The sequence below is a fragment of the Octodon degus genome, unplaced genomic scaffold (assembly GCF_000260255.1).
Source record: "Octodon degus isolate 3935 unplaced genomic scaffold, OctDeg1.0 scaffold00102, whole genome shotgun sequence".
In the NCBI taxonomy this organism is placed as follows: Eukaryota; Metazoa; Chordata; class Mammalia; order Rodentia; family Octodontidae; genus Octodon; species Octodon degus.
In genome coordinates this window covers 4,345,748-4,357,778 of record NW_004524678.1, presented here as the reverse complement: position 1 = coordinate 4,357,778, position 12,031 = coordinate 4,345,748, and the positions used below count along the sequence as shown (strand labels likewise).

Sequence of the window (12,031 nt, the reverse complement as noted above, 5' to 3'; positions counted from 1 at the left end):
TGTTCCTGGATTAGCTGTATGGATTTGACCCTAGACTCTCAACTGTGGGGACTTTAGCTGCAGGGTTTTACCTCAAGCCTGTATGCTAGGTCTGGGCTGGGTCTGGAGGGGTATGAGAAGCGGGGGAGAGAGAGCCCAGAAGCTCTCCCACACACTCACCAGTGTTGTGTTTTGGTGGATCTGCAGGACTCCCAAGAGCGCAGCAGCAGTTCTTACTCAGATGGCAAGCTGCGCTGGGTCTGGCCGGGCGGGGGTGGTCTGGAGAACGCGGGGAAGTGACTCTCACGCTGCCGGCCTGGGCCTGGAGCCGGGGGCTGGCGCAGTACAGAGCAGAAGCTCTCCCCCACACTCGCACGGCCTGGGGTCGGTTGGATATGGAGGGCCCAAGGCTGGCGCAGTACAGAGCAGAAGCTCTCCCCCACACTCGCACGGCCTGGGGTCGGTTGGATATGGAGGGCCCAAGGCGCGGCGGAAGTCTCTCCTACTCTCTTAATGTATTTGTGAAGTGGCTGTACTTTGTCCTGTTGCCAGGTGGCTCTGATTTCAACGTAGTAGATTCCTGCCGCATGCACATGTGCATGTACTGCCAGTAGTTCAAGCTTCTCAACAGCGAGGCATAGGAATTACAGCCCCTTCGTGAACCTGTTAAGTGGTCAGCTGTCAGTTACTGGTGACCCCAGTAAAGGCTTATTTTCCCTTTGTGTGGCTCTTGTCTCTGTATGTGCCTGTCGCCCACGTCCTCTCAGGTCTATGGGGTGTGCTGATGGGCAGGCTTTCATCTGTCATGTGGTAATAGCAGTAAGTTTGTTATTGGGTCTCCACTGAAAATAGATTTCTTCTTAGGCCAGACTACAGACTCTAAGATGCCCTTGTGTGGCACCATTAAATGCTTCTTTTGGCTGTTGGCCTCTAAGAGTTTACTGCTTAGACATTTCATGCCCTCTAATTGTATAGGCCACAAAGAAAAGGAAATATTACTCAGCTTACTAAAATGCTGTAGTCTCATCATTAGAGTCAATGTTGTTAGATGTCAGTACATTTCTTAGGGACATCTCTACACAGTAGAAGTGTCCATAGCAGGCCAGTTGATGAAAGCCTGCTTAATCTGCAGTAAATGTAAATAGTAGCCACAACACTTGTGAGCCCTGGTTGCTTTATGCCTAAAAATATCCAGTAATTTCTGGCCATCTCTGAGGCTTGGAGTCCTGGGATAGAAGGGGAATGCTGGCAGGATGTAGGCTCTGTAGCTAGCAGAGCAGAGGTGGGCTGCATGGGATCTGCAGCCTTGCTGATAGATGCACAGCAGGGTCTTGTAACTGTGTGAATGGGAATAGCTTGGTTCTGTTAAATTGGAGTCTGTTTTGGGATCGGAGACTATGTACTTGGGTTCTTCTTCTTCTTTTTTTTTTTATTTTTTTATGTATTTGGTTGTTACAGGGTCTGTCTCACTCATCGTAATCCTTCTGTTTTCAGCCTCTCCCAGGGCTGGGATTACAGGCATAGGCCATTATGCCTGGACTCAGTGGCCAGCTCAGCCTGCTCCCAGAGTGGGGCTGGCACAGCGTGTGGTGCTAGGAATTGAACTGTGGTCCCTGCGCTTGTCTAAGATTGCCGACGCAGGCACGTTAGCCCGTTGAGCTCTCTTACCGGCCCCTGTACTTGGATTTACTGTAGGGACCCTGGCAGAGGGCCTCAGGGAGGTTCTGGGAACAGAGTGATGGGGTGCTGTGACCTGGGCAGAAGGTTAGTGAATTAGGGTTTGCCTGTAATAGGAAAAGGCAATAAGGCCTAAAAGGTTTTCCGGAAAACAGTCTTGCTTTTGTTTTTCTTTAAATCATTATCCTTTTTTTTTTCTTGTATCGACAGTTGAACTTGGGACCTTGTACCTTATCAGGCATGCACTATGCCACTGAGCTATATCCCCAGCCCGATCCTTCTTCTTTTTTTTTTTCTATTTAAAATGTTTAATTTTATTTTAAAGAGTAAAAACAAATAGCAAAAATGAAGATAGAAACAGAGTAACATATATTTTAGGACTATTTATATTCATTGTCTTCTCTTTCACCTCTTCATTGGTTCATTTTATAGGTTAGTTAATTCATTCCAGATTTTCTGTTAACATTTTTTTCCCAGAGCTAAGCTTTGCACCTAGGGCCTTGCGTACACTAGGCAAGCGCAGTCCTGCTGAGCTGTGCCCTCCCCTCCCATAGCATTTTATTAACCATCTTCATGGTTACTTAACCCCCCTCCCCAACATCTTAACAGATTGGTCTTGCCAGTTTTATGGTTAAACCGAAGGTTTCTAGAAAATAATGGTAGGAAAAGCATGTAAGAATATGTGTTAAGGGGCCAGGGAGATAGCTTGGCGGTTTAAGTGCCTGCCTGGCAAGGTCAGGGACCCGGGTTCGATCCCTGGTACCGCATGCTGTGCCAGCCCCGCGCTGAGCCGGCCACTGGAACCAGGTGTGGTGGCGCACACCTGCAATCCCAGTGCTGGGAAGACTGAGACAGGAGGATCACTACAAGCCAAGCTGTACCCTGAGACCCTGTTAAATAAAAATATTTTTGAAAATCTGTATTAGGAAAATCCTCCTATTTCTGACAATTTCTCATTCAGAGTGGCCCACATAGGCAATTAAGAATTCTTTTATTCTAGTTTGCTTAATTATTTTTAAGAGCCTTTTATTCCCATGATTTAAGAATGTTCATTTACCGAATTTTTTGGTAATGACTTAAGCTACTCTGAAACAAAACAGCCTCGGACAAATATCTGTAATGATTGGAACTGCCAAGTAATACAGAAAATACATGACCTCACTGAGAAAAAGAGGCAGCTGTCTGCCTGTGAGGGCTGAAAATTAAAGGAGAAGATCTGATAAGAGAGCTAAGGACAAGGATGCTATCTGAGAAAGCTACTCCCCTGCCCATGTGCTGTCCAGGGAGCAATGTAGGTGACCTGAGAGCTGTCGTGTTAGCAGAAATACACCCTGACTACACAGGTAGGTCAGTAGTACGGACCAGGAGTCTCCCAGTTGCCCCATGTAGGTACACGAAATGCCCAGGAGAGCTCTATAAAAGGACAAATTTTGGGCACCTGGTTCTTACCAGATGCTGTGCTAAGCATTTTACACATTACTCAAATTAAACGTTTACTGGAGTTCTATGAAATAAATAGTATTACTGTACTTCATTATTTTCTTTTTCCTTTTTATCCAATAAAGAAATACGAGACTTAGAATAGTATAAAGCCCCACTCCTGGTCATGCATGTTGTGAGGCTGCAGAACTAACCCCAGACCAGGCAGGGGCTCAGAGCTGTTCCAGCTGCCGTCTCTTAGGCACCCTAATTCTAGGTGCTTCCCGAGCTACATTTAATGAACATATTCCATCTCATTACCTTACAGAAGTCTTAAGTGCGGGAGCTTTGTAGCTTACTTTTTAGCCTAGAACACCTACTCTGATACTTTCTGTGCAGCATTTGTTGAACATATGCTCGCCAGTGATGTTGTAATGTACACATTTGAAATTGCATATAGCTTATATATAAGAAAATTCTTTGAGCTCAGAATTGGAAGGCTTACATTCAGGATCAGGTGCAGCTATTTCAACCTAGCATTATAATACCTCAATATTAATCATTCTTGGAGTGAGAGTATGTAAGATATTTGTACTGGGTGTAAACTCTTCTCAAACCCCAGAAACCCAGTGAAATTTCAATGGGTAGGGCTTGTCGAATTGTGGATTTTAATTATTGCACGGTTGGAGGCACTACAAAAAGATTTGTTAGTTAAGACTAACAGAAAAATGTTCCATGTTTGGTTAGCAACAGTGATTGTACTGTGTGTGGTGCCATCGGACTTTTGAGGTGACCCTAGTGCAGGGCAGTGGTTGCTTCAAGGAACGACGTGAGGCTGCTGCTGCTGTGAGGCAAAGAGACTGGTTACTGCGTCAAAGGAGAAGCTGGGAAAGCAGTGAGTTTTTGATGAATACCATGTTGTTGACTTAATACCTGCGGTTGCTTAATCTTTTTAATAAAAAAAAAAAAAAAAAGGTTTATGATAATTTGGAAGGGATTCAGGGCTCTTCTTTTTCTTCTCATGTTCTTGTAGAATTTGGTGAGAGATTCTTCAGTTTCTTTTAAAAATCATTCACAGTATAGGTGATCTCAGCCTCTACAGGGCATTTGTTCTTTCAGCAGATTTTCTGCTTGTGGCATCAGAGGCTCTATTTATAGGATCCTGATGATTCTCGGAGAATGGAAGGTATTTTGGTCTATTTTTTTTTAAATATCTGTAGGGCTAAAAATTTGATTTCTACCTTTTAAACCAGTTGCACCCTTTAAAAGTCTGCCATATGTTAGAAACTAAATCAACAATTCCTCATCCAGATTCTCTTCTTCTGATGCCATATTCTGTGTCTGAGCCCCATATGTTCTTTTCTTCTACATCAATACATTATGTCAGGAAGCTTGGTCAGGCATCCTTTATTTCAGCTATTTAGGTACCCAAAATACCACTTGAAAGTTTCCTGAGGTTTCTGAAATTTTCTATTGATTCATCTTTATTTTGTTTGACATTTTGAATATTTATTCAATTTACTTGTAGGAGAAAGTCTTAAAATGGCCTTCTGTGGGTTTCTCCTTTTCTCTCTTTCTAAAGGTCCTTAAGTTTGTAAAATGTATTTTTTTTTAATGAACAGCTGAGTCATTTAAATATTCTGATTGTTCTTATCCTACTGCTTTTAACAATTTTTCCCACGTGAAAGTCTAACAAGTAAACTACTTGGAACAGAACTGATAGTTCTGGACAGTAAATATCTAACAAAATCTTAACTGCATTCTGCAGCAATTTTTGCTTTCTATATTAAAAGAAATTCCTTAAAACTTAGCTATAAGGGCCAGCGAGATGGCTCAGTGGAATAAGCACTTCCCTGGCAAGCACAAGGGCCTGAGTTTAATCCCTGGTTCCACAAAAACAAAAACAAAAACATAGCTATAGACAGGAACATTCAGCTTCTATAGATAGCCTTCTGGGCAGTGTGACCACTCCTTTCCTGTGAAAATCCCCAAGGAAAGATTAGCATGTTTAGGTGATCAGGGGAGGAAACAGAACAAATTAAAGGGATAAAATGAGTTATGAACATAAAACTGAGACAAAATTGAGAGACAATATTTTAGGGTCAGTAGTTTGCTTTGAGGACTTACTTTACTAATTGAAGAAAATAACTCATGAGGGCCGGCCAGATAGCTCAGCAGACTAAAGTGCCTGCTTAGGCAGGTATAGGGACCGGGGTTTGATCCCCAGTGTGCCATGCCAGCCCTGCTCCCAACACATGCTGAGATGGTGACTGAGACTGGGTGTGGTGGCGCACCCCTATAATCCCAGCACTTGGGAGGGTGAAAACAGGAGGATTACTACGGGTCCAGTCTGTGTAGTGAAACCCTGTAGACCCTGTACTAAATGTATAAAATACATAAGATAAATACATAAAGCAACTAATGAGAAGTTGGTATTTTGTCTCTTTTTAGAGGGCTTCTCAACTATATTTCTTTTGATCTATAAAAATTGATCATAATAGACACTGTCACCATAGTAGTATTTTTAGTGCAAAAATTAGATGATAGCACAATAAAAATAGGGGACAGAGATTCTTCCATGAGGAGATTAAGCCATTAATGTAGGCCTATATGTTAACCAAATCTGTGTGCTCATAAAAACTGTCTTAGGTTGCTCAAGCAAGCAGAGGCCAGCAAGCAGCAAATGTTCAACTAATTATTTTTGCACAAATTGTATGCTAGTCTAAAGGACTTCCACCCATGAATCTTTGGGGCAGCTTGGACTCAGTTGGAGGCTCCATAGGCTTTTATGTCCTTCTGTTCTTGTAGGACACTTTTTAAACAATTCAAAATAAAGCAGAAACATGAGACAAGAATTTGTACAAATTGTCAAAAGAAACAACAAGCAGTGGAAACATCCAGTTTAAATTTCAAAAGTAAATAAAGATCACATTACCCTATGGTATAGTTAGTTCATACTACTCATGAGAATCAACTGTTAAGTATCTAGGAATTATATATGTAGTCCAGCTATTAAGCCATCAGTAGCTGGGAATCATCCCGAGTGGTACGCTGCTCCCCAGAACCTGGAAACGCTGCACAGAAGACTTCTTTGGCCAGAGAGCCGATCCCCTGCACGTCGCTGGCCTGGCGCGTCATGCAGGGAGCGGGGCGCTTGAGCACTGCCGTCTACTTCCTGGCTACTAGTACACGTGGCTGGTTTGAAAAAAATTGACTTTATGTTTAACTCTGTCCTACACATGGTTCTCATTTCTTCAAATAACAGATGCCCAATAAAAAAGAGCAAGAAATGAGACTGAACTCTCAAGAAAATTGTAAAATACAGCGCAAACCATAGACTTAGTTGTATTTATTCTGGCTCATGAACCTCTATTTTGCAAAAGTTGCTTGCTAGTTAACTTCTATTTTTTTTTAACTTCTATTTTTAAAATACATGTTTTAGGTAGAAATGTTTCAAATTCAAACATATCTTGACAAAATTTTTGACAAAAATTGGCATCTATTTAAATGTAGTAGGCGTGGGTATTTTTAATTCTGCCCCTAAAATCTTGTCTCCTCTCAAGAACTACAGAACAAAGAGAGGAAGGAGGGGCTATGTCTTAGTAAAATAAGAAACATCTATAATTACACACTAAGAAGTGTGTCTTGACAAAAGATACAGTCTAAGGATTTTACATCCAAAAGAAGTGAAGTATGAAAGGCCCAAACTGTCATGAAAATGTAAGAATACAAGAAATCTTGCTGTCCAGCCAGCCATGGTGGCACATGCCTGTAATCCCAGCACTTGGGAGGCTGAGGCAGGAGGATCATTGTATGTTCAGGACTACCCTGGGCTACAAAATGAGCTCAAGGCCAGCCTGTGTGTAGTGAGACCCTGTCTTATAAAGACAAAAGAAAGAAAAATATTCTCCAGACCATTGAATGAGAAATCTACCAAAATAGGAGCTTCCCATAAACAAAAGATGACATAAGGACTGAGGTGAGGATTAAATGTAAACTTGTGGAATTTAGACTAAATTAAAGATAAAAGAACATAACGTGATATCTACATTCTGAAGCAAAGTTTAACATATAAGAGAATAAAGAGAGAATATGGCCCAAGATGTTAATCCTTTCGTTAATTACACTTACTGGTTGATGATAGCATTGGAATTGCTGCTAAGGCTTGTGGGTGCGTCTAGCATAAAAATGAGCACTCAGGAGCGATCATAATCCAGTCACCGCCTATACCTGCAGAACCAGGATTCTTGACTCAGAACTCTTCAGCAAGGAAATACTGATATAATGTAAAAGCTCTGTGAAAATCCTATAGTCCTGAATTTAACACTTGAGCTGGAAATAACACTATTAATTAATGATAATTTTATCAGAGAGTTCTGCCCACTGATAGGACCTAGCATCAACAGCCAACTCAGCTCAGTATTCCTCTCATAATTGTATTCTTTGTTTTTTTCCCCCAGTACTGGGAATTGAACTTGGGACCTTGCACATGCCAGGCAGGCACTTATGCCACTGAGCCATCTCCTCAGCTCATAATTGTATTCTTCTTTTTTTTTGGCAGAACCGGGGATTGAACTCAGGCCCTTGCACTTGCCAGGGAAGTGCGTATTCCACTGAGCCATCTCCCCGGCCCCATAATTGTATTCTTGAAGTTAAAATGTGCACTGAAAGAAACCTATGTTTTTTTTTGAAATGTTTGATTCTAAGTCTGGAGTAGGAAATGAACTTGGGACATCTTTTAGGGGAAAAAAGCATAGTAAAGTAATGTTAGCTGTTTTTATGGATTTCTTTGTTTAGTGATCTTTTTCAAAGGCTTTGAAATTTATAGTTAAAGATGAAATTTTTCATATATACTCTGTATTTCAACAGGAAGTTTAAAGACACAACTCCTAGGTTGATGTTTTCCAAAATCTTTTTTCTTAACTTAGAATATCTTATGGTGAAAAAATCAGCAGTATCTTGAATTTTAGCAAAATAGGTGGCATATGCCTGTAATCCCAGCACTCAGGAAACTGCTGAGGCAGGAGGATTACTGCAAGTTTGAGGACAGCCAGGGCTACATAGTTCAGTGTCTCAACAAAGCAAAAAGAAAGGACAAAAGATAGGAGAAAAAGAAGGGGGGGGGGGAATCATGCAAGTGTATATACAGCAAGGCTGAGATGATTGTACTAATGATTTCCATCAGCTTTTGAAAGTAAGAGTTGATGTTTAGAATTTTCACCTTGACTAACTCTATATACTGATACCTGCGATCTAAGCAACTACATCGAGGACAAATCTACAACATGTAATACAGAAAGCATGGTTGAGTACCTCTCAGTCTTTTAAATGTGTACCATTTCTAATGTCTTATCAATTATTATACTGTTTAAAATAAATTTTAAAAAAGTAAAAAAGACAAAAAAAATTAAGGTTTGTTAAAAGCAAGTGTTAATATTCAATTATTTGTCCAATTTTGCATAGCTATATTTGTTAATCAGAGCAACAGATATGATGACAAAAATAGGTAATATTTAAAATATAATAACCATTGTTAATTTTCTATTCTTATTTTGAAAATCTGTAACATATGTATTGTTATATGTCACCTGTTTCTTTGTTTCTGTTTGTTTTTACTCTTCAAAATAAAATACAATTAAATTAAAAGCAAAGAATTTCAGCAAGACAGTACTTGAAAGCTGGCAGTCTCATTGGGAAGGGGTGGTGTTGGGAAGGGAACCGAGCCACTACCAGTACCTCGCATTGAGCTACGTCCCAGGCTGGGCCCAAACTTGTGACCTTCGTACCTCAGCTTCCCAGAGCACTGGGATTGCAGGCATGTGCCACCATGCTGACAAAAGTCAGCAGTATCTTAAATGTCATCACAGTTCCCATTTAATTTCAAGTATATTTTAATATCTTTATTTAAAATGCAATGTATGAAACAGTATTGTTTTTCATAAAATTTTTTCTCCTTTTAAGAAAATTCGGGCTGGTGAGATGACTCAGTGGTCTAGAGCACCTACTTAGAACAAGCTTAGCAAAGCACAGGGACCACGGTTCAATCCCCCAGCACCACTTGCCAGCCAGCCCCGCCCCCTGGTGGGCTGAGCTGGCCACACAAACATACAAATAAATAATAAAATAAAATAAAAAAAAAAAAGAAAATTCGTGCCCTATCCCACCGTGTACATACTCCTCACCAAATGTTAATGTTGCATCCAGATGAGATTTGGGGTGCATTTAAAAGGGTTGTTTTTGTTTGTTTGTTTGTTTGTTTGATCCTGCTATGTAGTTTGAACTTCTATGAGAATGTGTGTTTCAGTTCTATAAAATGTATTTGTCCTTTCTATAAAAATATGAAAATAATTTAAGAAAGGAGAGCCATCTGTCTTCTGCCTACATTCTGCCACAGTCATCAAAAAGGAAGAGTCACGGGAGCATTTCCTACAAAGTCTGGGTACGGTTACATAGGCCCCTGGACCAGTTTGAGTCACCTGTTTCTTAGCTGTGTGGGCGGCGCCTTCATTTCAGCAGTCAGTAGGCAGGTCCCCGCCCACCCCAGCGGAAACATGCTGATGATCTCAGAGAGACTGCTCAGAGACTAAGTTTTCTCTTTAATTCCATAGTGTGTGGTAAAGAATACCAGTCAGATAGCAGTAACATTAAAATTTGTTTCAATATGAAGCAGATGGAAGCACCTTAAAGTCTCATCAAATCCTTTCTTATCACTTTTTAGAGTTTGATATTTCTTGTTCGAGACTGGAGTTTCCCCTACGAATTTTCATATGGGGCTGATGGTGGTGCCAAATTCTTGGAAAAACGCCTCAAGGTTAGTTGGATATATAATTAGATATGTGACATTTTTTACCTGTAGTGATCTATTTTTTGGGAGATTTACTGCATAGCTATTCAGTAGCTACAGTTTCATTTGATCCTTCCCTAATAAGATCTCTAAGGACAAAGGTTTTTGTTTTTTTTTTCAAAATTTTATTTATTTATTTGTGTATGTGTGTGTGGCCAGCTCAGTCCACCAGGGGGCGGGGCTGGCTGGCATGTGGTGCTGGGGGATTGAACCCGGTCCCTGTGTTTTGCTAAGCTTGTTCTAAGTAGGTGCTTTAGACCACTGAGCCATCTCACCAGCCCCAGGACAAAGGTTAATAATTACTTTCATAGTTATAACTTAAATGTTATTAATAATTTTGATAGAGAATTCTTTCATAGTGATCAACAAAGTAATTGTTCCTAAAGATAAAACCTTTACTTTGAAGAATTAAATCAGTTTAAGACCAATAGTACAGGCCTGGTGAGATGGCTCAGTGGTCTAAAGCACCTACGTAGAACAAGCTTAGCAAAGCACAGGGACCGCAGTTCAATCCCCCAGCACCACATGCCAGCCAGCCCTGCCCTCTGGTGGGCTGAGCTGGCCACACACACACACACACACACACACACACACACACAAATAAATAAAATTAAAAAAAAAAAAAAAAGACCAATAGTACAGATATCTGGATAAATTTTCAGTAGCGGTGTAAAGAAATGTCTAATTTTGAATTCCCAGAGTCAGTCTTAGAACATTTGCTAATAGTTCACGGTATGGAAATTAGAAGGGCTCTACTCTGTAAGAGATGATAGTCCATTATTTTATGAATTGGCTTTACATTGAGCAGATAGCACAAAAAAATACCTTGGGAGAAAAGCTGAAGTTTCAAAAGTGCACCTTGAGTATCAGGACCTATAAGCCTACCTTCTTAGGTTTATAGTTAGTTCTAGAGTAGTTTGTCTACACCACAGACAGTCAAATGCATGACCTAAGAAGGGAGTGATTGGACTTCCAAGTAACTATTCAGATACCTCTCTAGAATTTAAGTGCTTACTACTAAGCAATAGGAAGCTGTCTTTACTGTCTGAAAAAAAATAGGAACCTCTTATGATGTACTGTGTCCTCTATGAGCACTTTGAAATAAAATTTGAATTTGTAGGAACTGGAGTACAACCCCACTGATTTGCACTCAAAATGGGAAGGCCCATCTGCGTAGCATGAGGGCAGACGCTTGCTAGCTGCAGTGACTGTGCGTGTGTACTGTGCCTGCGCAGAGCAATTTCACCCAAGACTTTTCTCTCTGGTAGCAGCCCTATTGTGTCATTTTTGTCATTGTGGGACCAAGCACAGCAAATATAAATGCCACAGAATTCTTTGCCTTCATTTAATTTATGTTTCAAGTAAATTTTAAACTTCAGAACAATTTATGGCAGGTCTCAGGGAACCAGCATGAAGAACTACAGAATGTTCGAAAGCACATCCACTCCTGTTTTACCAACATTTCCTGTTTTCTGCTACCTCATCCTGGCCTAAAAGTAGCTACTAATCCAAACTTCGATGGAAAACTAAAAGGTTTGTCTGCCTGTTAATGAATATATTAGTTCATTTAGCCTGATGAGAAAAATATCATTTTATTTCCTGGGCTTTTCACTGCTAGTTTAGTGCATCCAGAGGTGAGGCTGATGATTACAGGTTGTCAGGAGAATGGAGACTCCTGCGCTGGCTCTAGAGTTTCTCCTCAATGGCCCAGAGGATTGTGTGGGTGCGGAGTGTGGTACTGCCTGCAGAGCTGACCAAGTGCTGGCTTCTTGCAGGTGGCCGCCCTGACCCTCTCTGGCCTCTGTGCACCAAGCAGTGCCACTTAATTTTCCTTAAAAGCATCTATCGTAATTAAATGCTGTACTTATTAAATTCCATAATTAAGAGGCTGAAAGAAACATTGTATAGTATTGAATTTAGGCTCTTTAAAGGTGATAGTGAAGAATTTAATTATAAATTATTAAAAATTTCACTAAAAGTGAAATCTTTTCTAAATGATAACCAATTTCCACAAAACACAAAGGCACATTTTTTCCTATAGTACTTACTTAGCTTTTGCACTTACCACATTAATAGAGGCAGACTGTTTTATAGCCCAGAACAGCTTAACCT

At 40.6% G+C, this 12,031-nt stretch overlaps 1 protein-coding gene across 3 annotated transcripts in view; it reads left to right on the top strand.

The window, feature by feature from the left end:
- The window catches only part of Atl1 (atlastin GTPase 1), a 94,824-nt gene that overhangs the window by 72,621 nt on the left and 10,172 nt on the right, over positions 1-12,031 (top strand). For all 3 annotated transcript variants that reach the window (XM_004638760.2, XM_023723757.1, XM_004638759.2), the window contains 2 exons: positions 9,794-9,886; positions 11,314-11,452. In XM_004638760.2, the coding sequence (XP_004638817.1) occupies positions 9,794-9,886; positions 11,314-11,452 (232 nt within the window). The remainder of the gene's footprint in view (positions 1-9,793; positions 9,887-11,313; positions 11,453-12,031) is intronic.